Here is a 24357-nt window from a genome sequence, read left to right on the forward strand (position 1 = left end):
TAAACATCTTATTCATGTTCCCACATTTACTCTCAAATCAATGATGTAAACCAGGAGTGAAGGGCCCAGTACTGATTCCTTTGAAACCGGCACTGGAAACAGCCCTTTGATTTTCTCTATTCTTTATGGGATGTGAGTGTCACGGGCAAACCAGCTGGGTTGCCCATTCCTAATTGCCCTTAAACTGAGTGGCTTGCTAGGCAATTCAGAATTAACCACATTTCAGTGAGTTGGCCAGATCAGGTAATGCCAGTGCAGATTCGATGGGCCGAATGGTCTCCTTCTGCACTGTAGATTCTATGATTCATTCTGACCTTGGGTCACTGTCTATGTGGAGTTTGTACATTCTTTCTGTGTCTGCATAGATTTCCTCCGGATGCTCTGGTTTTCTCTCAGTCCACAGATGTGCAGGTTACATGGATTGGCTGTGTTAAATTGTCACTGGGAGGGGTTGTGGGGATAGGGTGGGGAATTCGCGAAGGTTAGTTGCGCTTTCAGGGGGTTGCTACAGACTCACTGGGCCGAATGGCCTCCTTCTGCACTGAGGAGATTCTATGATTCTAAATTGGATCCAATGATATGTTCATTCACACACTGCAGCCTGACTTATTATTGGAACAGACACTGTGTTTGTTACTCTCAAAGTGAGTGAATCCTTTGCTGTTTCTCCTCTGGGCCCCATCTCCACTATTATTGTCTGACTGTCCCACTGAGACTCTCACTGTTATTATTGGACAATCAGAGAGTCAGACTGAGCCTGTGGCCACACTCACCATCTGTAACCGTCACAATGCCCGGGTGATTGACGGCAGCTCCCGATAGGAAGAGGGGGGCGGGTCTGGAGGACCGACCGGGAGCGGCTGGTCCTCCAAACAATCGGAAAGATTGAGCGGTGGGGTCCGCTGTGATTGAAGCATGCGCAGTGTGGGTAATGACAAAGCAGAAATGCGTCTTTTTGAGATCCGAAATTGGTAAGTGGCGTTTAACAATATGGAGGGAGCGAGAGATCGCGGAGATGAGCGAAAACGTTGTGTAAAGCTGTTGTAAGCCGCAAACCGCGGAAATATTGACGGGACCCAGTTTGTACCGAGCGGGGCTGCAGCTCCTCAAATTCGGCTCGGGGTAACGACCGCCATCTTTATTGGATGTGCATCAGGGCGCATGCGCGATTGTCATCTTTGACGGGGCGATGTTTCAATGAGTGGGAGGAGCTTGTTCCCCATTGTTCAGAATGGAGACAACTTGTCCATCAAACTGGATTCGTCTTTGAGTCCCAATGTCTTATTGATGATGCAAAGCGGTGGCAGAGATGGAAAGAAAAGGAAGCCAATCCTGCTCTCCAGATTGCACTCTCATTTCACTATCTCCGTGTGTTTCCTCCGGGTGCTCCGGTTTCCTCCCACAGTCCAAAGATGTGCAGGTTAGGTGGAGTGGCCATGCTAAATTGCCCTTAATGTCAAAATGGTTTGGGTGGGGTTACTGGGTTGAGGGGATAGGTTGGGAAGTGTGTATTTAAATGGAGTGCTCTTTCCAAGGGCCGGTGCAGACTCGATGGGCTGAATGGCCTCCTTCTGCACTGTAAATTCTAAGATTCATTGGACATTCTGTCCCATGTGTCCAAAGCTCTGCAGCTCTGTTCAGTCACATGAAGACCCAAGGCAGAAACTCCCAACCCTGAGTAGACAACACCCTCAAATCAAGGACAAGAGGGTCACTGTGCAGCGGGGGGGTGAGCGGTCATCCTGGACCAGGAGGGGAGAATGTTGTGAATTTCTATCCTGGTCTGACAGTGATTAAATTTGGAAACTCCTTTTACAGGGGATTAGTAGGGGAGGATTTACACACCGCAAACTCAAACCAGGAGAAATATTTATCTTTCCTGAATTTCATTTCTGGACTGACAGTGATGCCTTTGTAAACTTCTTTCACAGGGGCTTAGAAAGGGGTTCGCAGACAGGAAACTCACAACCAATCCTCACATCAAATTCTGACAGCACCATTCGGACCTGGAGATTATCGACCTTTGTGTGTAAACATTGAGTTCAGATCATTACCACTCACTGTGTAAAACCTCCCCTGTAGATCTTGCTCACAATCATAAATCTGTGTCCCATAATCCTTTTATAATCTGCTATTGAACAGCTTTTCTTTATCTTTGGTACAGGCCAAGAGTCCACCCAAGATGGCTGCCACACACGTACCCATACACTCAGAGTAAAACAAAAACAGTTCTTTAGTCATCAGGTAGCTAACCCGTCTCCCTCCCCACCCCCTATATGTCTACATTGTGCTTCATAAAGAAAATCTCCCTTCACCCCAAACAGAAAAACAGATTTTATCAGAAAATATCAAAACTATATAGAGGAAATAACAACACCCATCCCATAGGAAACGTAGATCTTGTCCAATACAGATAACTGGACTCCAGTCCATGTTTTACAATGTTCTCCTCCTCCAGTGTCTCAAAATGGCAGTCTTTGCACTCCTATGCGAGCTGCAGCTTTGCCGGGTATACCATCCCGAATCAAACTCCTATCTTACACAGAGCAGCCTGAAGCTTATGAAAGGCCGCTCAGTTCCTCACCAGCCAGCTCCCACATCTTGGTGAATCCTCACTCGGATAACTGAGTGAATCCCTTCCCACACTTAGAACAGGTGAATGGTCTGTCGCCGGTGTGACTACGGTGATGAGTCCCCAGCTCACATGGGGATCTGAATCCCTTCCCACAGTCCCCACATTCCCATGGTTTCAGCAAGCTGCTGGTATCCTTGTCCCACTCCACATTGACGATCAGTTTATGTCTTGTCCCCACAGAGAGCATGTGTGCGGTCTCTCCCCGCTGTGAATGGCGTAATGTTTTTTCAGACTGTGTGACTGGTTAAAGCTCTTTCCACAGTCAGTTCACTGGAACACTCGACTCGAGTCGCGTGTGTATCGGGTATTTTTTCAGTCACACTGATCTTGAAAACCTTTTCCTACAGACAGAACAGACAAACATTTCTTCTTCCACATTCACAGGCCAATGATATTCAGGTCCTGATGAATGGAGTGACTCTGTTAAATCTTGATGTGAAGTTTGATTTGAGTTTCCATCTGTAAATCCTCCCCTTGTAATATCCTGTAAAAGGAGTTTACAAAAGTCATCACTAGGGGCAGTGGTTAGCCGAGGACCCGGGTTAGATCCCAGCCCTGGCTCACTGTCCGTATGGAGTTTGCACATTCTCCCCATGTCTGCGCGGGTCTCACCCCCACAATCCAAAAAGATGTGCAAGGTAGGTGAATTGGCCACGCTAAAATTACTCTTTAATTGGGGTAATAAGAAGAATTGGGTGCTCTAAATTTTTTTTGTAATAATTTAAATTAAAAAAATACAGCCATCACTGTCAGTCCAGGATAGAAATTCTGAACAGACAATTCTAGTTTCTCTGGAACATTTTGCCACGTCCCTCACACTCTCCCTCCTCCCTGGGCTGAAATCCAAACCCATCTCCCCATCTCTTTCCTCACTCGCAGTTTTCTCCCTCCCTCTCCTTTGCCTGGGTTCAGTTCTCCTGTCTGCAGACTGACAATAAAACCAATGGGTCTTATTGAGGATTTGGGGCCTCCAGCGGGTGTTTGTGAATCTTCCCCGCCCACCTGCCAGGGTTTCCTTTCTTGCCAGAGATCACTGTCCTCATTAATGATTTGAGCCCAACCTGGAACCACGGTAAATCGCCCCTTAATTGGGAGAAAAAAAATTACGTGAAGGTTCATGACTCCACAAAGTGTTTTCAACTCCCCACCCGTCTCCTTAACACAGGCATTGTCAAAGTCGGGGGCGCGACCCGCGGGTGGGTTGTGGGCAGGTGTCGGGAGGGCCACGGAGCCGTCCTTCACGGCGCTCCCAAACACGCAAATCCGTCTGCAACCCCGCAGCAGCCAACTTTTAATAATTTATTTACACACACAGTAAGATCTACTCATGCACAACAGTACTACCAACTAAACTATCTCTAATGCTAACGCCTATACCTAACTTCGGTGCCCACTTAGTCAGAGGAACAATGGCTGTTGTTTGGATCTGAGGCTGTTGGGTTCGAAGGTATACAGGAGAACAGCTAAGGTCGTCCGTCTGATAGCGAGCGTTGACCTTGAACTGGTGATGCTGGTGGAAGGGTCTCTCCGCTTCAAGAGCCAATTCCAAGAGAGCGATTCTCTTGTGGGGGTTCCTTCTTATACTTGGAGGGGCTTTGCGCGCTTTTAGGCGGGCCTTAAACTTAGTCCCAATTAATTGCGCCGCTTCTCGATCTTGACAAATGAAGGGGTGGGTGCCCTGATGGCTGGGCGTGTCTTAGGTGGCTGTTGGCTTTGCTTTGTTTGTGCTTTTTGGTTGGGGAACTGGCACTGGAATGTCTGTAATAGTATCGGTTACCTGAGTATCATTCCTTTGTTTCCCGGAGATGGGCCAACAATATGCTAATCGACCCATAGTTTCAATTCCATCTGGAAGCTGTTTCCCAAATATGCATTCAGGCGCTGTGTCTACTTGTTTTCTAGTATTGTCCACAGTTCCCTATGTTCTTTGCGAGCGTCCATTTTGTATTCTGGAAGTGGCCATCCCAGATGGCTAAATGATGAAGTGGAAGTCTCTTTCTCCAAGAATGGCGAATGATCCAACGATGGTTTCACCGCAGCTGTAACTTCAACCAAGAATGTCAGCGTTTTAAATCTTGATTTTAAACATTCCAAGTGCCTGCAGGTTGTATTAGGAAGCTTTATCAATTAACTGATTGATTTTTAAGTGTCTTTTATTTTTTAACATTTTTAATCGTAATGTTTGGGTGAAATGTGATGTAACTCCAATTTCTAGAGGATTAAAACATTTTCAGTTTCTGCATTTTTTTCCTGTGAAACTTTATCAAACAACCGCCCCCGCCCCCCCCCCCCCCCCCCCCCCCCCCCCCCGAAGTTGTAAAAAAAAAAAAGCCGGCTGTTGCCAGCGAATTTGCGCAATCAAAGATGCAGAAGATTTTTTTTTTTATTCTATGTATTCTTCATGTCTGAAGGGAGGCAGAGAGTAGGTCACACCCCCTGAACATTGACATCACGGGCTTTGGATGCGATTGCGATTCCTCCCTTTTGTCAGCTGCAAACAAGGTAAGGGAAAATGGTGGGTCGCGAAGATCGGCCAGCATGGGTCGTCAAGGTCGGCCGGTGTGGGTCATCAAGGTCAGTCGGCGAGGATCGCAAAGGTCAGCTGGCGTGGGTCGTCAAGGTCGGCCGGGTTGGGTCCCGAAGGTTGGCCGGTTGATTAAAAATGGATCCCCGGAAACAAAGTTTGAAAAACATTGCCTTAACAGGTTGACGCATTTATTTGACTGACAAAAAGCATGGTGCTTAGCACTGCTGCCTCACAGGGTCAAGGACCCGGGTTCGATCCCGGCCCTGGGTCACTGTCCGTGTGGAGTTTGCACATTCTCCCTGTGTCTGCATGGATCTCAGCTCCACAGCTCAAAGATGTGCAGGGTAGGTGGATTGGCCACGCTAAATTGCACCTTAATTGCAAAAAAAAAAAATTGGTTACTCTAAATTTATTTCAAAAAAGGATTGTCTCTTTCCTAATGTTCACAATTAAAGGGGTGGGTTTCCCAGGAGATGGCTGGCATTTCAGGGCAATTAAATTAATAATGGACAGAGATATGCCTAGTGTTGTTGCATGGTCCAGATTAGATATGTTATTTACAGTTTGTAATAAAGTAAATTTGTTATTATTTCTCATCTTGTAATAAAGGACCGTGGCTATGTTATAGATTTCCAGTCACCTCTTCCCTCAGAGGGTTGTTAGTCTTTGGATTTCTCTTCCACAGGGACCAGTTGTATCTGGGGGTCATTGAATATATTGAAGCACAAGTTTGACAGATATTTTATTGACAATGGAGTTAAGAGTTATGGGGAACAGGTAGGAAAATAGAGAGAAAGCTGAGATGAGGAGGGATTTATTCACTCGAGGATGTGGTGAAGCTTTGGAATTCTCTACTCCAGAGGAATGTGGAGCCTCAGTCATCAGGTATGTTCAAGGCAAATATTGACCGGTTTCTAGATATTGAAGATGTCGAGGGATATGGGGATTGTGTGGGGAAAATGGTGTTGCGATCGATCGGCCAAGGATCTCATTGAATGGTTGAGCAGACTCAGTGGGCCAATTGACCGACTCTTACTCCTATTCTAATCTCTGTGTCCTGGTCAGGAAGCAGTGAGCTGAGCTTGGATCTGTCAATCAACATGAATCAGCACGTTCAGGAGAATTGGGAGGGTGAATATTAGATACAGCAGAGTGAGAATGGAGGGAGAATGTGAGATGGAGATTTAGAGCTTTTTGAGAACAAGAGAGTAAATAATGTGTACTAACAATGATGACCGTTGTAAATTGTTTTTGAAGGATATTGGAAGAGGAGGAATTACAGACAGAAATCTCAAACATCATGTCTCGATGTGACAAACTCACTCGATTCCTTCTGATCTGAATATCATCGGGCTCTGAATATCATCGGCGAGAAGGAGAAATGTTTGTCCGATCTGTCGGCTTCAAAAGATTTTAAACGTGCATGTGATTGGAAAAGCACCAAGACTCACACAACACAACCGAGTGAATGAGTTCCAGTGAAATGAAAATGAAAATCGCTTATTGTCACAAGTAGGCTTCAAATGAAATTACTGTGAAAAGCCCCTAGTCGCCACATTCTGGCGCCTGTTCGGGGAGGCTGGTACGGGAATTGAACCGTGCTGCTGGCCTGCCTTGGTCTGCTTTCAAAACCAGCGATTTAGCCCTGTGCTAAACCAGACCCTAACTGACTGTGCAAAGAGCTGAAACCAGTTACACAGCCTGAAAAAACAACACACCGTTCACAGTGAGGAGAGACAGTGCACATGTTCTGTGTGTAGACGAGGCTTCCACTGATTGTCCAATCTGGAGAGACACGAGGAGACTCACAACATGGAGAAACCGTGGAAATGTGGGGACTGTGGGAAGGGATTCGGAGCCCCATCTGTGCTGGAGATTCATCGCCGCAGTCACACTGGGGAGAGGCCATTCAGCTGCTCTCAGTGTGGGAAAGGATTCATTGATTCATCCACCCTGCGGAAACATCAGCGAGTTCATACTGGGGAGAGGCCATTCACCTGCTCTCAGTGTGGGAAGGGATTCATTCAGTTATCCACCCTGCGGACACACCAGCGAGTTCACACTGGGGAGAGACCGTTCACCTGCTCTCAGTGTGGGAAGGGATTTACTCAGTTATCCACCCTGCGGACACACCAGCGAGTTCACACTGGGGAGAGACCGTTCACCTGCTCTCAGTGTGGGAAGGGATTCATTGATTCATTCACCTTGCTGAGACACCAGCAAGTTCACACTGGGGAGAGGTCGTTCACCTGCTCTCAGTGTGGGAAGGGATTCACTCAGTTATCTACCCTGCAGAGACATCAACGGGTTCACACTGGGGAGAGACCGTTCACCTGCTCTCAGTGTGGGAAGGGATTTAGTGATTCATCCACCTTGCTGAGACATCAGCGCATTCACACTGGGGAGAGACCGTTCACATGCTCTCAGTGTGGGAAGGGATTCACTCAGTCATCCAGTCTGCAGACACACCAACAAATTCACACTGGGGAGAGGCCATTCACCTGCTCTCAGTGTGGGAAAGGATTCACTCAGTTAACCAACCTACAGACAAACCAGCGAGTTCACACTGGGGAGAGGCCGTTCACCTGCTCTCAGTGTGGGAATGGATTCACACAGTCATCCAGTCTGCAGAAACACCAGCGAGTTCACACTGGGGAGAGGCCATTCACCTGCTCTCAGTGTGGGAAGGGATTACATAGAAACATCGAAAATAGGAGCACGAAGAGATCGTTTGGCCCTTGGCACCTGCTCTGACATTCATTATGATCATGGCTTATCATCCAACTCCATAGCCTAATCCCGCTTTCCCCTCCATCTCCTTTGATCCCCTTCGCCCTAAGTGCTACATCTAACTGCTTCTTGAAAACATTCAATGTATTGGCCTCAACTATTTCCTCCAGTAACAAATTCCACAGGCTCACCACTCTCTGGTTGAAGAAATTTCTCCTGATCTCTGTCTAAATGGTCTGTCCTCAGACTGCGACCTCTGGTTCTGTACACTCCCACCATCGGGAAAATCTATCCTGCATCTACCCTGCACCTACCTTCGCTGCACTCCCTCTGGAGCAAGAACATAATTCCTCAGATAAGGAGACCAAAACTGCACACAATATTCCAGGTATGGTCTCGCCAAGGCCCTGTATAATGACAGCAAGATACTCCTGCTGCTGTACTCTAATCCGCTCGCGGTGAAGGCTAGCATAGCATTTACCTTCTTTACACCTGCTGTAGCTGCATGTGTACCTTCAGTGACTGGTGTACGAGGATACCCAGGTCTCGTTGCGTAGTCCCCTCTCCTAATCTATGGCCGTTCAGATAATAGTCTGCCATCTCATTTTGTTCCCTCATCTAAATAGTTAATATATAGGGTGGCACAGTGGTTAGGCCTGCTGCCTCACGGCGCTGAGGACCAGTGTTCAACCCTGCCCCGGATCACTGACTATGTGGAGCCAAGTTCTTCCTGTGTCTCCGTGGGTCTCAACCCCATAACCCAAAGATGTGCAGGGTCGATGAATTGGCCACACTAAATTGCCCCTTAATTAGAAAAAAGGAATTGGGTACTTTACATTTTTTTAAAAAATCATTAATATATCTTGTGAATATCTGGGGCCTGAGCACCGATCCCTGCGGTACCCCACTAGTCACTGCCTGCCAATTTGAAAAAGACCCATCCGTTCCTACTCTTTGTTTCTTGTCAGTTTTTTTAATCCATATCAACACACTGCGCCTAATTCCATGTGCTTTTATTTTACACACTAATTTCTTATGCGGGACAAAAGCCACCTGAAAGTCCAAATATACCACATCCACTGGCTCCTCCTCGTTAACTCTACCAGTTACACCTTCGAAGAATTCCAGTAGATTTGTCAAGCATGATTTCCCCTTCATAAATCAATGCTGAGTCTGCCAGTCCTGCCACTGTTTTCTAAGTTTTGTGGGACTGAACAGTAGCACTGTTGCTTTACAGCGCCAGGGTCCAAGGTTTGATTCCTGGCTTGGGTCACTGTCTGTGCGGAGTCGGCATGTTCTCTCCGTGTCTGTGTGGGTTTCCTCCGGGCGCTCCGGTTTCCTCACAGAAATCTCAAAAGACGTGCTGTTCTTTGATTTGGACATTCTGAATTTTCCCTCTGTACCCGAACAGGCGTCAGAGTGTGACGATTCAGGGCTTTTCACAGGAACTTCATTGCAGTGTTAATGTAAGCCTACTTGTGACAATAAAGATTATTATTATAAGTGCTTTGCTACAAAATCTTTGACAATGGATTTGAGACTTTTCCCCACTACCGATGTCAGGCTTACTGGTCTATAATTCCCTGTTTTCTCTCTATCTCTTGTTTTAAATAGGTGAACTACATAAGGCACCCTCCAATCTGCAGGATTTGTTCCAGAGTCTATAAAATCCTGGAAGGTGACCACCAATGCATCCACTATTTCGAGAGTGATGCACGATCAATGACCACTAAAGCGAGGTTGTAGTCCAACTGAAGGCTTTGATAAGCTAGATGTTTCCCCCAGCAGCTCGGGTACAGAAAGAAGGCTGCTGGGCGGCATGGGCTCTTATACCCGCCTTACTGGGCAGAGCTACCATACTGCTTGACCAATAGGAAACATACAATATCTACCAATGGTGTTCCAGCATTACCAAGAACCGTAATACCTCTACACAGCCTACCACATTCACCCCCTGTTAAAAAAGAGTCCGGCGGGGGTGGTGGCTTGATATTACAACATGGTAACGTGGTAGAATTTATAGTTATGGAGGTACCATAAACCTCCGTACAGCGTTTTGTCTTATTGTCGTAACTATTTACAGATTCACAATTAACTATAGACGGCGCTGGTGGGGAAACCGGTTGACCTGAGAAGGGAGCGTCTGCGGGGTGCGACTGTAGGCGGGGGGGGGGGTAGACAGGGCCGACGGAAGGACCGATCCTCCTGGGACGGGGGCACCTGTGGGAAGGAGGGTGGGACTGGTGGCTGGGGTGTGCGTGGGGCTCCGGCGGGCACCAGGCATCGCACGTGGCGTCCGCAGGACAAAATGGCGGCACCCGGGGGCCGCATGTGGCCCTGGAGGAAGAAGATGGCGGCGCTCGCTGGCCGCATGGGGACTGTGGAGAGGGTTGTGGTGGCGGTCTGCATTTGCCACCGGAGACCGCAGCGACCGCCCGGGCCTGGCATACCACCACGAAGTGGCCCTTTTTACCGCATCCCTTGCAGGTGGATGCGCGGGCCGGACAGCGCTGCCGGGGGTGCTTGGCCTGCCCGCAAAAGTATCAGCGGGGCCCCCCGGGGTTGCCAGGCCGCCTTGCAGCACAAGCTTGTTGGGGGGATGGGAAATGTCTTGGGGTCGGCCGCGGGGGAGTTCCACGCTGCCCAGGGGGCTGCCGCATGGTCGGGGACGCTAGTGCGGGCGTTTTGGGAAGCCACATCCAGGGAGCCTGCAAGGGCCCGTGCCTCCCTTGAGGCCTCGGGTGTCTTTCTCCAGCAATCGCTGGCGGATTTGGGAAAACAGCATACCTGCAACGAAAGTGTCCCAGATCAAAAGTTCTGTGTGGTTGTCGCCGAAACTTGCGGGCAGCTGTAGTTTCTCCCCAACACCAGGAGCGCATGGTAGAATTCTTCCAGCGATTTCCCCAGGGATTTGTCGCCTCGTTGCTCTCAGATGTCGGGCGTAGACCTGGTTTACCCGGCGAATATAATGTCCTTTTAGCAGCTCCAATGCAGCATCGAAGTCGTCCGTGGCCTCGATGAGGGTGTAAATTTCCGGGCTCACCCTTTAGTGCAGGACTTGCAATTTCTGTTCTCCCGTGGGTGTGTTTTCGGCTGTTCCGAGATATCCGTTAAAACACGCCAGCCAGTGCTTGACGGTTGCCGCGGAGTTTGCCACGTGGGGGCTAAGTTGCAGACACTCCGGCTTGATTCGGAGCTCCATCCTTTTAAATCTACCTTATTAAAGTGATGCACGATCAATCACCACGAAAGCAAGGTTGGAGTCCAACTGAAGGCTTTAATAAGCTAGATGTTTCCCCCAGCAGCTCAGGTACAGAAAGAATGCTGCTGGGGCGGCACGGGCTCTTATACCCCGCCTTGCAGGGCAGAACTACCATACAGCTTGACCAATAAGAAACATACAATATGTACCAATGGTGTTCCAGCATTACCAGGTACCGTAATACCTCTACATAGACTACCATGGAGAGTCACTTTTTTAAGTACTTTGAGTTGCAGATTATCAGGCCCTGGGGATTTATCAGCCTTCAATCCCAACAATTTCCCCAACACCACTTCGCTACTAATATTGATCTCCTTCAGTTCCTCCCTCTCACTAAATCCTGCCTTCCCCAACATTCCTGTGTCTGATTTGTGTCCACATTTCTGAAGACAGAACCAAAATATGTATTTATTTGCCCAGCCATTTCTTTGTCCCCTATTATACATTCCCCTTTTTCTGACTAAGGAAGCTACGTTTGTCTTCACCAATCCTTTCCTCGTCATATACCTATAGAAACTTTAACAATCAGCCTAATTTCCTGTTTTGTGCCATTCCCAACACCACCCCTGCAGTTTGGGGTCTGTATACGATGCCCACTTATTATTTTGCCGCTTGCTGTTTCTCGGCTCTCCCCATACAGATTCCACATTGTTGGAGCTAATATCCTTCCTCACTATTGCATTAATTTCCTCTTTAACCAGCACTGCCACTCCACTGCCTTTTCCTTTTTGTCTGTCCTTCCTAAATACTGAATATATTCAATTCCCATCCCTGGTCATCCTGCAGCCATGTCTCCATAATCCCCATTATCTCACACAATTCACTTGGTTATGCTGTCTGCAGTCACACCAGGGAGTTCATACTGGGGAGAGGCCGTTCACCTGCCCTCAATGTGTGAAGGGATTTAGTAATTCATCGCACTTTCTGAGACACCAACAAGTTTGCAACTGATTACAGGGATTGGATTGTGCTGTTATAGTTTCTGTTCTCAATTACATCCAGGACTGCATTTTGTTCATTCTGTTGGTCAATGGGGATGGTCAGAGGGTTTCTTTCTGCTGGACTGGCCAGTCTCACGACTTTGTCTCCAGTGGCCTGATTCTCTCTGAGCCTTCTTGCGAACATCTGGTTTCACATTTCACAAGGGTGAAACAGTGAGGTTAGAAGATGTTTCATTACCATTTCTGTTTGGAAACCGCAAAAGTCATGCCACATTGACTTGAAGATGGGCTATGGTGGTTACATTGTTCTTTTGTTTAATTTATCTCGGAGCTTCTCACAGAAGAAAACGGGCAAGTTGTCTGAGGTGCACTGGGAAACAACATTAAATAGTATGGTGGGAGACGGGCAATCTCCGGCAATATTGAAGGAATTATTACAGATTTACACTGGGATCGGTGAGCTCAGTTGGCTGGATGGCTGGTTTGTGCTGAGTGACACCAATAGCACAGGTTCAATTCCCATACCGGCTGAGGTTAGCCATGGTCTGTGTCAGTATTTCTGTTCCACATGATCCTCCACCCACCCCTCTACATCTCCCCCATCAGCATCTCCTATTCTTTCTCTCTCATGTATGCATCTAGCTTTACGTTCAGTGTATTCATGCTGTTCACCTCAACCACTCGCTGTGGTAGTGAGTTCCACATTCTCGCCACTCGCTGGGTAAAGAGGTTTCTATTGAAATTCCTATTGGATTATTGAATCCCTTCATAATCTTAAAGATTTCCATCAGGTCACCCATCAGTCTTCTCTTTTCCAGAAAAAAGCAGCCCCAGCCTTTCCTGAGTGTTAAATGCTCTCAGTTCTGTATATTATGAATCTTTGTTGCACCTTCTCCAGTGCCTCTATTTCCTTTTCTTAATGGAGATCACCAATGTTGAAAGTGCTCCCAGTGCAGTCTAACCCTGGACTTATCAATTCTACCTTTTAGAGTGGAAACCTTTATATGGGCCCCACACTTTAGGAAATATGTCAAGTACTTAGAGAGGGTGTAGAGGACATTTACAAGAATCATAGATCATAGATTATCATAGAATTTACAGTGCATAAGGAGGCCATTCGGCCCATCGAGTCTGCACCGGTCCCCGGAAAGAGCACCCCACCCAAGGTCAACACCTCCACCCTATGCCCATAACCCAGTAACCCCACCCAACACTAAGGGCAATTTTGGACACTAAGGGCAATTTACCATGGCCAATCCACCTAACCTGCACATCTTTGGACTGGAATGGCACCAGAGATGAGGGACTCCAGTTAGTTGGAGACTGGAGCAGCTGAATTTCTCTGAGATCACAGCATCTGGAGGGTGGGGAATGGGGCCATTCAGCCCTTTGGGACCGTGTCGGCTCCCTGTGGAGGAAGCCAGTCTGTCCATTGCCCCGTTCTATCCCCGAATCCCTGTAGGTTTATTTCTCTCAGTGCCTTTCCAATTGAAATCCTTCCGTCATTTCTGCATCTCCCACCCTCAAAGGCAGTAGGTTCCAGGTTGTTATCACTCGCTTTACATGTACACAAAGCTGCTAGAGCACAGAGGAGTCTATTTGGCCCATTTTTCCCGTGCCAGCTCTTTGTACAGTGACCCATTTAATCCCATAGTTTGACTGTTTTGTTTTCTTTTTCAGAATGTACCAAATTCCCTTTTGGAAGTTACAGTCCAATGAGATTCTGGCACCATTTATAGACAGCGCATTCCAAATCACAACAACCCGCTGTGTTTTACAACAAATAATTGTGCATATGGTGTGTCTGGAGTTTCACAGAGTATTCAAAATGGTGTCAACACTGTGGTTATTACACAAAATTAAGACTCTACCTTTATCAATTATTTTGGTGAGGACACAGTGTGTAATATGTCCGGGTGTAGGGACAGTGAGAACAAATGTACATTTCTATAAAACCTCACTCCCACTGGACCTCCTAAAGTGTTTTAAAGCCAATGGAGTACTTTTGAAATATATTCACTGTTGTAATGTAGGAAGCTACAAGTACGCATGTGTAATCACGTTTAGTTTTTAAAATTGTGGGTGGCACGGTGGTGCAGTGGTTAATTGTCGATTGACCACACTAAATTGCCCCTTCGTTTGAAAAAATAATAATTGGGTACTCTAAATTTTTTTTTAAATAGTTTTGAAATTGTTATTTTCAGAGTGTATTCACTGTCATTAGTAACAAGGTCAAGGAAGCTCTTTTATACCTCTAACATGGGGCTTCATGCAGCCACTTCACCTCCTGTATCTTTCTATATTAACTATGTCGATTTCATAGAAAATATACAGACACACATACACACCAATATATTCTACAAACACACATACCAGGCACTCGTGGATACACCAACACCCAAGCAAACACATATGGCACATGTCCTGTCCTATCGGGCAAACTTAAGGGAGGCAGAGAGAGACTGGTGAAAATTGAAATATAGGAAACAGTGAGGACAGGGAGAAACTGGGGAAAATAGAAATATAAGAATAATGGGGAGAATAGTAACAAATTCCAGGAGAACAGAATGAGACTGGGGGAATGGAAATATAGGAAACAGTGAGGCTGATCATAACAAATTTCAGGATGACACAGAGATAGACTGGGGAAAATTGAAATATAGGAATAGTGGGGAGGATAGTAACAAATTCCAGGAGAACAGAGAGAGACTGGGGAAATGGAAATATAGGAAACAGTGAGACAGATCACAACAAACGTCAGGAGGACAAAGAGAGAGACTGGGGGAAATGGCAGACACCTAGCAGATCAAATGTACAAACCATAATGCTGAAATCTTTACCAACTTGGGTACAATGTCTGAATAATCTGGATGGAGAGACACAACACAGATGGGAAACTGATTTAAACAGTACGGAGAATAAAATAAGAGAGAAATTACCAGCAAGAAATGCACGGAGAAAAAATTGAGATTGGCTGAATACAGGAGCAGTAAAACAAAACTGGAGACATGAAACATTTGTTATTAATATTGGTGGAATAAATCAGTCTGGGATCAATCAGTTGAAAGACATTTTACTAAAATACGTGTGTGATGTGATAAACATGAAATACACACACAATTCACGTTTATGTTGCATTCTGGCAGGTCAATTAACCATGAATCAGAGGATCAGTGGTTTCACAACTGTCAGTGTGTTATGGAATGCTATTTTGCAGTGCCATTGATTCATGTTGAGAAAAGCAGATCATTCCTGTTTTGACTGTGTGGGAATTACAGCTGTGTTTTGGGATTAAATTGGAGAGACGAGCATAAAAATGTCAGCAATCAACTATTTAAATATTGGGAAAGTTAATATTCCTGTGAAGGGTTATGGAATGTTGTCATTCCTGTTAAGGTGCTATAAAGTGCAAGTCACTGACTATGGGAATGAACGGACTTCCTCTCTGATCTGGGAACCCATGATACAGCCATGTTGCTATCTGGATCTTACGGTTGATTCCCTTAATTCGTATTCCTTTAATTTTCTCTTTATTATTTTGGACCATTGAGACATACATTTAACTCGAGCAGAGGAAGTAAGCAACTCAAAGTGTCAAAACTGTACACTGTGTTATCAAGTTTTCTATTTTGGACAGACGAATCCAGATTTTATGGCACCCTAGAGATATAAGGGGTTTGTTCCAATTGGCTGACTGGTGATCAATGGATTGGCTAGGGACAGTATTCCACCCGGCAACTGCTAGCGATTTGTTCTTATCAGGTGTAGTTTTTCAGAGAAAACCCAGGAGAAGACACTGGACCCTCAAGGTGGAAGCAGCTTTCTCACTCTGCTCTACTGCGTACTGTCTGAAGGCATGAAGCTCCTAGACCCCGGAAGAAGAAACTTTTTCTCTCTCTCAAATGCTGGTTGCCTGCTCATGCTGTGAGTCTACTGTGAAAACCATTACAAACTGAATGTAAAGGCAACATCCATCTGAAAGCCTAGAGTGAAGGAACTAACTGCAATACTTCCATCTGAAACAGACTCTTAACCTTTTATTATCGGCATTAAGTTCACACTATCTTTCCCCTCTGTGTTTGTTTGTCTGTCTATGTGTAGAGGGTGGGGTGAGTTCAGGGGAGATGGTTGAGAGTTAGATATTAGATAGAATTTTTCTAAAAATAAATTTAGAGCACCCAATTATTTTTTTTCCAATTAAGGGGCAATTTAGCATGGCCAATACACCTAACCTGCACATCTTTGGGTTGTGGGGGTGAAACCTACACAGACACGGGGAGAATGTACAAACTCCACATGGACAATGACCCAGGGCTGGGATTCGTACCCGGGTTCTCAGCGCCGTAGTCCCAGTCATTGGATAGTAGAATTAACCAGTTGCATATGTTGCCTATTTAATTATAGTTACTGTTAATAATATAAGATTAATAGTGTTTAAATTTACAAGGCCAGGTGACTGTAGTTATTGGCCATCTGAAGACATGGGGTATTTTAAGATAAAAGTTAATTTCATTGTGTTGTGACTCCATGTCAAGTGGAGCTGGAATTGACCACGCACTGGCCCAGGGTGTCATGACACTGCAGATTGACCACTCAGCAGCTCAATGTGGGAAGCGTGAATGTCGGTCATACCATTTACTGACAGATAGCACAGTCACACTGGAGAGAGACCATTCAAATACTTTGTGAGCCAGGACATCTTGCTATTATTCCAGCGGAACATGCCCTAGCTTAAAGATTCAAAGGTTTCATGCATGATCAGCACATTCTTACTGGAGAGTGGCTGTTTAAATGTTCTCTGTGTTGGAATAGATTCACTTGTTGATCGAACCTGCTGAGATACCACGAAGTATGGTAGCACAGTGGTTAGCACCGTTGCTTAACAGCGCCAGGGTCCCAGGTTTGATTTCCACTTGAGTCACTGTCTGGCAGAGTCTGCACGTTCTCCCCGTGTCTGTGTGGGTTTCCTAACACAAGTCCCGAAAGACATGGTGTTAGGTAATTTGGACGTTCTGAATTCTGCTTCAGTGTATTCGAACAGGCCCTGGGGATTTTCACAGTAACTGTATTGCAGTGTTAATCTAAGCCTACTTGTGGCAATAATAAAGATTATTATTATCCATTTGTGCCTAGCGGGATGGTTTTGTCTATTTATTTCCACTGTGTCTCACAATTTCAGCCCAACTCCAAAAGAGAATTGGGTCGTGCTTTTACGTTTCTGTATGGTCCTTCAGTCCCAGTCGACATCCAACAACAACAAATAAATCTTTTCAACCATTATCTTCAATGGCGGGCATTTTGCCCAGCATGCCACGCGGCAGAGACTCCCGGATATGGACAAGAGACCATCGCGCAGGTGCGGAACAGCCCAGTGTAAGGAACATGCGCAGTGGGGGTGGTGGGGAGCAGCTTGTTTCTGGTCTCCACAGCGGGTAAGGTAACAGTGTGCCCGAGAGAGCAATGGACGCTGTGGGTGGGCGGAAAGACTTGATAAACACTCAGTGAAGACCTCAAACCGCGAATAAGAAACTCAACCCTGCGGCGCGCTTCCCAGGGCCGCAGCATTTCCGGCAGCGGCCAGGCCCGGGTTAATGTTAAAGGAGCAGCAGGACGCATGCGCGCCGAACCCTGTCCTGTCAGCAGGAGGAGAGAATGTTGTTAATTTCCTTCACTGACGGGGATGAACAAAAGAACAAAGGAAAGTAGAGCACAAGAACAGGCCCTCCAAGCCCGTGCCGACCATGCTGCCCGACTAAACTACAATCTAAACTACAATGGATTCATCAGGATCTGGATATTATTGACCTTTGAATTTTAGCATTGAGTTCCAGGTCATTACCACTCACTGGGTGTAATTTATTCATCACATCCCCACCACCACCAAATCGTAAATCTGCCCTGAAATCATTGTAAGATCGGATAATGGGGATGTTTCTTTATCTACCTTATCTAGACATATCATAAACTATCCAACCCTATCAGAAACTGGTACACCTCTGTCAAATCTCCCCTCTGCCATTTGCTCCAAGGAGAACAACCCACTTATGGACTGACTTGATTGACACTACACCCCTGTATGCTTCACCCGATGGCAGTGTTTATGTAGTTGCATTGTGTACATTGTGTTGCCCTGTTATGTATTTCTTTTCTTTTCATGGACTTAATGATCTGTTGAGCTGCTCGCAGAAAAATACTTTTCACTGTATCTCGGTACATGTGACAATAAACAAAATCCAAATCCAACCTAACATTGCAACTATAATCCCTCATCCCTGGAACCATTCTGGTAAATCTCCTTTGCACCCTTTCAAAGACCCTCACATCCTCCATACTGTGTGGTGATCACTGGTTTGCACCGACCCAGATGTTCTGTCTTCCTGTCTGTGATGTCATCACACACCCACAATTGCACAGTGACATCACTCCCACTCCCCGGGTGACTCCTCAATGGTGTCACTAACAAGACCAACAGCAAATATTGCCAAACCCCAGTTGGTGAGATTATAACGTTTGAGCTTCTTGAACCGCTGCAGTCTGTGTGGTGAAGGTGCTCCACCAATGATGTTAGGCAAGGAGTTACAGGTTATTCACCCAGTGATGATGAAGGAACAGTGGTGATATATGTCCAAATCATTATGCGCTCATCTATTTATATTGAGCCTTTAAGGTAATGAAACATCCCTTGATATTTCACAGAAATGTTATCAAACAACATTGACACTGAGCCACGTAAGGAAGATATTAAGGCTGATGGCCAAAAGTTTGATCAAAGTGGTAGGTTTGAAGGAATATCCTAAAGGAGGAAAGTTGGATTGAGAGGCGGAAAGGTTTAGGGAGGAAATTCCACAATTTATGGCCTTGGGAAAATGAAGGTGCAGCCACAAATGGTGGCACAGTTAATATCAGAATGTTCAGGAATTAGAGGAAGTGCAGCTCTCCCAGAAGGTTGTGAGGCTGGAGGAGATTACAGCGGTCGGTCAGTGAGCATAGGGGTGATGGGTGAACAGGACTTGGTGTGAGTAAGCACACAGGCAGCAGAGTTTTGTTTGACCCCAGGATTACAGGGAGGATGAATCTGGGAGGCTGGCCGGGAGTGTGTAGGATAATAAGTTGAGAGGTAACAGGAATGGATCAGAGTTTCAGCAATAGATGAACTCGGATTAGGGTGCAGTTGGGTGAAGTTCCTGATGTGGAAATGGTGGTCTTGGTGATGATGGGGATTTGTGCTTGTACGCTCATCTTGGGGTCAAATATTATCCTGAAGTTGTGAAGAGTTTGCGTCAACCTCACTCAGTTGCCAGGGAGAGGGTTGGAGTTGGTGTTCAGGGAGTGGAGTTTGTAGCGGGGACTGAAGACAATGACTTCATTTTCCCAGTATTTAAATGGAGGAAATTCCAGTTCCTCTTGTATTGGGTCAGACTAGTCAGGCTGCTGTGTGATTTTGAGGGGAACTTGAAGGTGATGGTGTTAACATACATCACAAAGGGGGACACATTGGCGTAGTGGTATTGTCACTGCACTTGTAATCCAGAGACCCAAGGTAATGCTCTGGGGAAATGGGTTTGAATCCCACCATGGCAGATGGTGGCATTTGAATTCAATAAAAATATGGAATTTTAAAAGTCTAATGACGACCATGAAACTATTGTTGATTGTTGTAAAAACCCATCTGGTAAATGTCCTTGAAGGAAATCGGTCATCCTTACCCAGTCTGGCCTCCGTGTGGAAGCACCCACAGCAATGAGGTTGAGTCTTAAATGCCTCTGAATGGCTGAGCACTCAGCTCTTTCTTGGTGGTGGTAGAGCTTCAGAGTTTGGAGATTCTAAGTTTTGTTTGAGTTGAAGACATAAAGGACCGAGTCTTCTGTAGATCCAGACCAGGTGGTAGGTTCTCTTCACTGAAGGACATCAGTGAACCAGCTGGGTTTTTCTGACAATCCAGCAGTTTTCATGGTCACTTTTTCCCAGTGCCGGCCCCACAAATGACCAGATTCATTCAGCTCAATTTCACAACCTGCCTTTGTGTTTTTGTGGGTTCTCTCTCACTCCCTATTTTCTGTTTTAAATCTATTTCACAGGGTATTAGAAGGGGATTTGTTGGGAAACTCAAATCGAACATCGCATCAGGATCTGACAGTCACCCAATTTATTGTGACTTTATATCATCGAATTTCGAACATGGAAGGAAAAAGCATTGTTCACAGTGGGGAGAAACCGTACACGTGTTGTGTGTGTGGACGAGGATTCAGTTGATCATCTGGGCTGTCAAAACATAAATGCAGTCAGACCAGACCTAAACCGTTGAAATGTGGGGACTGTGGGAATGGATTCAGACACCCGTCTGAGTTGGAAACCCATCAACGCAGTCACACTGGAGAGAGGCCGTTCACCTGCACTGTGTGTGGGAAGGGATTCATGAAGTCAAAGAGCCTGGTAAAACACCAGCAAATTCACACTGAAGTGAAACTGTTTAAGTGTCGAGACTGCGGGAAGTGCTTTAAAGGTTCCAGCGAACTTATGTCCCACCAACGTATTCACACTGACGAGAGACCGTTTAGGTGCTCTCACTGTGGGACTGGGTTCAAATGGTCATCTCAACGCACCGTACACCAACGCGTTCACACTGGGGAGAGACCTTTTAAATGCTCAGACTGTGAGAAGTGCTTCAAAAGTTCCTGGGAACTTATGCGACATCGGCGTGTTCACACTAACAAGACACCGTTCAGGTGCTCTCACTGTGGGACTGGGTTCAGATGGTCCTCTCAACTCACTGTACATCAGCGCGCCCACACTGGGGAGAGGCCATTCACCTGCTCTGAGTGTGGGAAGGGATTCACTCGGTCATCCCACCTGGTTATACACCAGAGAGTTCACACTGGGGAGAAACCATTCACCTGCTCCATGTGTGGGAAGGGATTCACTACCTTATCCAACCAGCCGATACACCAGCGCACTCACACTGGGGAGAAGCCATTCATCTGTACCAGTTGTGGGAAGGGATTCATTCAGTCATCTGCCCTGCTGATAAACCAGCGCACTCACACTGCGTTGGTCCCATTCACCTGCTCCAGGGGTGGGAAGAGAGTCACTACCTTATCCAGTCTGCTGACACACCAGCGAGTTCACACGGGGGAGAGGCCATTCACCTGCTTTGTGTGTAAGAAGAGATTCACTCACTCATCCGCCCTGCTGAGACACCAGCGACTTCACGAGTAACGGCAGTGATTGAACTTTGCTGTTAATCACATCCAGGACTGAACCATGTTCATTGGGGCCTGTTTCTGATGTTGTTAATAAACCCCAGCCCAGTTATAGTAGTTAATATTGTGAATCAAAGTAAAATAAGTCAACTTTCTATTTCACCCACATCATGTTGAATCTTTTTAATATCTCGAAGACAAGTTAGTTCCTTTTGAAATGTTCTCCCTCTCCTGTCTCCTCCATCCTCCCCTCCAATAAGTGTGAGACAATCCAATCAGCTGCCTCTGCTAGTTTCCTCACTTCCACCAATCCACCCGGACAAATATCTCTCCGTGTCCAACTCCTCCAGCCAGCCTCACCACACACAGTGAGTTCATACTGCAGAGAGAGGGTTTAAATGCTCCTGTCACAGTCTTAGCTGTAAAAACCCACATTCACTGATGGTTCACCAGTGCAGTCACTCCGGTTCCACTCCATTCACCTGCTCTCAGTGCAGGAAGAGGTTCAGGCGATTGTCCATCCTGCAGCAACATCAGTGAGTTCACACCGGGGAGAGGTCATTCACCTGCTCCATGTGTGGGGAGGGGGAGGGATTCACTCAGTCATTCAACCTGTTAACACACCAGTGAGTTTGCACTGACTGAAGATATTCTAAATGTCTGGATTGTGGAAAGTGTTATAAAATACACTGACAAGAGACTGTTCAGAATCTCTCACAGTGGGACTGATTCAAGTGAACATGTGGACTCAGTGTCCGTCAGCGCACTCACACTGGGCAGAGACTGTACATCTGTTTCATATGTGGGAAGAGATTAGCTCAGTCATCCCACCTCAACACACATCCACTTGTCCACATTTTTCAAAGTTCAGAGTGTGAGGAGAGATTTAAAATCAATCGAATCTGCTGTCACACAAACACATTCACACGAGTAAGAGGCTGTTCACCAGCTGTGTGTGCGGCAAGATATTCACTTGGTCTTCTCACCCACTGACACACCAGTGAATTCACGGTGATTAAGGGCAGCACAGTGGTTAGAACAATTGCTTCACAGCTCCAGGATCATCCACATAGATGATTTGGAGTTGGGGACCAAGTGCAATGTGGCAAAGTTTGCACTTGGTCTAGGTGAGTGGGCTAGGGTCTGGCAGATGGAATTCAATGTTGCCAAGTGTGAGGCTATCCATTTTGGGAGGAATAACAGCAGAATGGATTATTATTTAAATGGTAAAATGTTAAAACATGCTGCTGTGCAGAGGGACCTGGGTGTGCTGGTGCACGAGTCGCAAAAAGTTGGTGTGCAGGTGCAACAGGTGATTAAGAAGGCTAATCGAGTTTTGTCTTTCATTCCTAGAGGGATGGAGTTCAAGACTAGGGAGGTTATGCTGCAATTGTATAAGGTGTTGGTGAGGCCACATCTGGAGTATTGTGTTCAGTTTTGGTCTCCTTACCTGAGAAAGGACATTTTGGCACTGGAGGGAGTGCAGAGGAGATTCACTAGGTTGATCCCAGAGTTGAGGGGATTAGATTATGACGAGAGGTTGAGTAGACTGGGACTGTACTCATTGGAGTTTAGAAGGATACGGGGGGATCTTATTGAAACATATAAAATTATGAAGGGAATAGATAGGATAGATGCGGGCAGGTTGTTTCCACTGGTCGGGGAAAGCAGAACTAGGGGGCATAGCCTCAAAATAAGGGGAAGTAGATTTAGGACCGAGTTTAGGAGGAACTTCTTCACCCAAAGGGTTGTGAATCTCTGGAATTCCTTGCCCAGTGAAGCAGTTGAGGCTCCTTCTTTAAACGTTTTTAAGAAAAAGATAAATACCTTTCTAAAGAATAAAGGGATTCGGGGATATGGTGTACGGGCCGGAGAGTGGAGCTGAGTCCACAAAGATCAGCCATGATCTCATTGAATGGCGGAGCAGGCTCGTGGGGCCAGATGGCCTACTCCTGTTCCTAGTTCTTATGTTCTTACATGTCCCAGGTTCGATTCCGGCTTGGGTCACTGTCTGTGCAGAGTCTGCACATCCTCCCCGTGTGTGCGTGGGTTTCCTCCGGGTGCTCCGGTTTCCTCCCACAGTCCAAAGATGTGCAGGATAGGTGGATTGGCCATGATAAATTGCCCTTAGTGTCCAAAATTGCCCTTAGGGTTAGGTGGGGTTACTGATTATGGGGATAGGGTGGAGGTGTGGACCTTGGGTAGGGTGCTCTTTCCAAGAGCCGGCGCAGACTCGATGGGCCGAATGGCCTCCTTCTGCACTGTAAATTCTATGATTACAGGGGTTGGGTTCTGCTGTTATTGCTGCTGTTAATCACATCCAGGACTGAACCATGTTCATTCTGACAGTTGAAGTTTGTTTCTGCTGAGAGTAACTGGAATGAAGTTTAATATTGTGGATTAATGTCAAATAAATCAGCTTTGTTTAAACCTGTTGTGTATTTTGTCTTTCCCACCTGAGTGTTTAACTTCACCTGTCTGGAGTTCAGAAAGGACAATCTGGGAGGATCACACGGCAGGAACAGACCTTCAGCCTGGACACAGTCCTTCAGGGTCACACAGAGAGGGACAAATGACACTTTGATCTTTGTCATCTCTCTTCACTGACAGCAAAGTCCCCGTGTGGGTTAATCCTGAGGTGTGTAAGAAATGTGTCCCAGCTGCTCTCTTCCATGGTTCAGAGCTCCTAGACGCGGCACAGAAGCTCCTTTATAATTTGTTCAGAGTCAGGAAGAACAATGGTGAATGTTGGAAATGTGCTGTCAAATCAGAGATTGGTGTAAAACTGGGATCTGCTCCTGACTGAAAGTGAAACAGCAGCTTTCAGCTTCCAGTCTGTAAATAGCACAAAGATATAAAATGTCTGAATCTGCCAATTTAAGGTAATAAAATCAAGTTTCATCTGGAACCTTTAACCATCTCTCATACTCAGTCGCTGTGATCTAATTAGTGTTTATTATTGGTCCAGAATAACCACTCTTTCACCTTCCATTGACTTCAAATGTACTGGAAACTGACAGTTGGAATCCGTCAATATTTGAAAGATATTTACAAATGATTTG

General features: G+C 46.2%; 1 protein-coding gene and 1 long non-coding RNA gene across 5 annotated transcripts; both read left to right on the forward strand.

Annotated features, from left to right (window-relative positions):
• The first annotated feature begins 877 nt into the window (after positions 1 to 877).
• Positions 878 to 10037, forward strand: LOC140419261 (uncharacterized). 4 transcript variants are annotated; one of them, XR_011945657.1, is made up of 4 exons: positions 925 to 971; positions 5047 to 5137; positions 6420 to 8280; positions 9507 to 10037. XR_011945657.1 is itself a non-coding variant. In XM_072503091.1 (3 exons), the coding sequence occupies exon 3, from the start codon at positions 6975 to 6977 to the stop codon at positions 7914 to 7916; it is 942 nt and encodes a 313-aa protein (XP_072359192.1). In that variant the 5' UTR covers positions 925 to 971; positions 5047 to 5137; positions 6420 to 6974; the 3' UTR covers positions 7917 to 9389. The 4 variants fall into 4 exon arrangements, 3 of the variants coding, with proteins under 3 accessions (XP_072359193.1, XP_072359192.1, XP_072359194.1); XM_072503091.1 differs by lacking the exon at positions 9507 to 10037 and having other exon boundaries at positions 6420 to 9389; XM_072503092.1 differs by lacking the exons at positions 5047 to 5137; positions 9507 to 10037 and having other exon boundaries at positions 878 to 971; positions 6420 to 9389.
• A 7437-nt stretch (positions 10038 to 17474) lies between these two features.
• On the forward strand, positions 17475 to 23725 carry LOC140419262 (uncharacterized). The gene is made up of 2 exons (XR_011945658.1): positions 17475 to 17527; positions 20174 to 23725. It is a non-coding gene; the product is annotated as an uncharacterized lncRNA (long non-coding RNA).
• Positions 23726 to 24357: the final 632 nt, after the last annotated feature.

Source organism: Scyliorhinus torazame, chromosome 5 (genome assembly GCF_047496885.1).
Source record: "Scyliorhinus torazame isolate Kashiwa2021f chromosome 5, sScyTor2.1, whole genome shotgun sequence".
Taxonomy (NCBI): domain Eukaryota; kingdom Metazoa; phylum Chordata; class Chondrichthyes; order Carcharhiniformes; family Scyliorhinidae; genus Scyliorhinus; species Scyliorhinus torazame.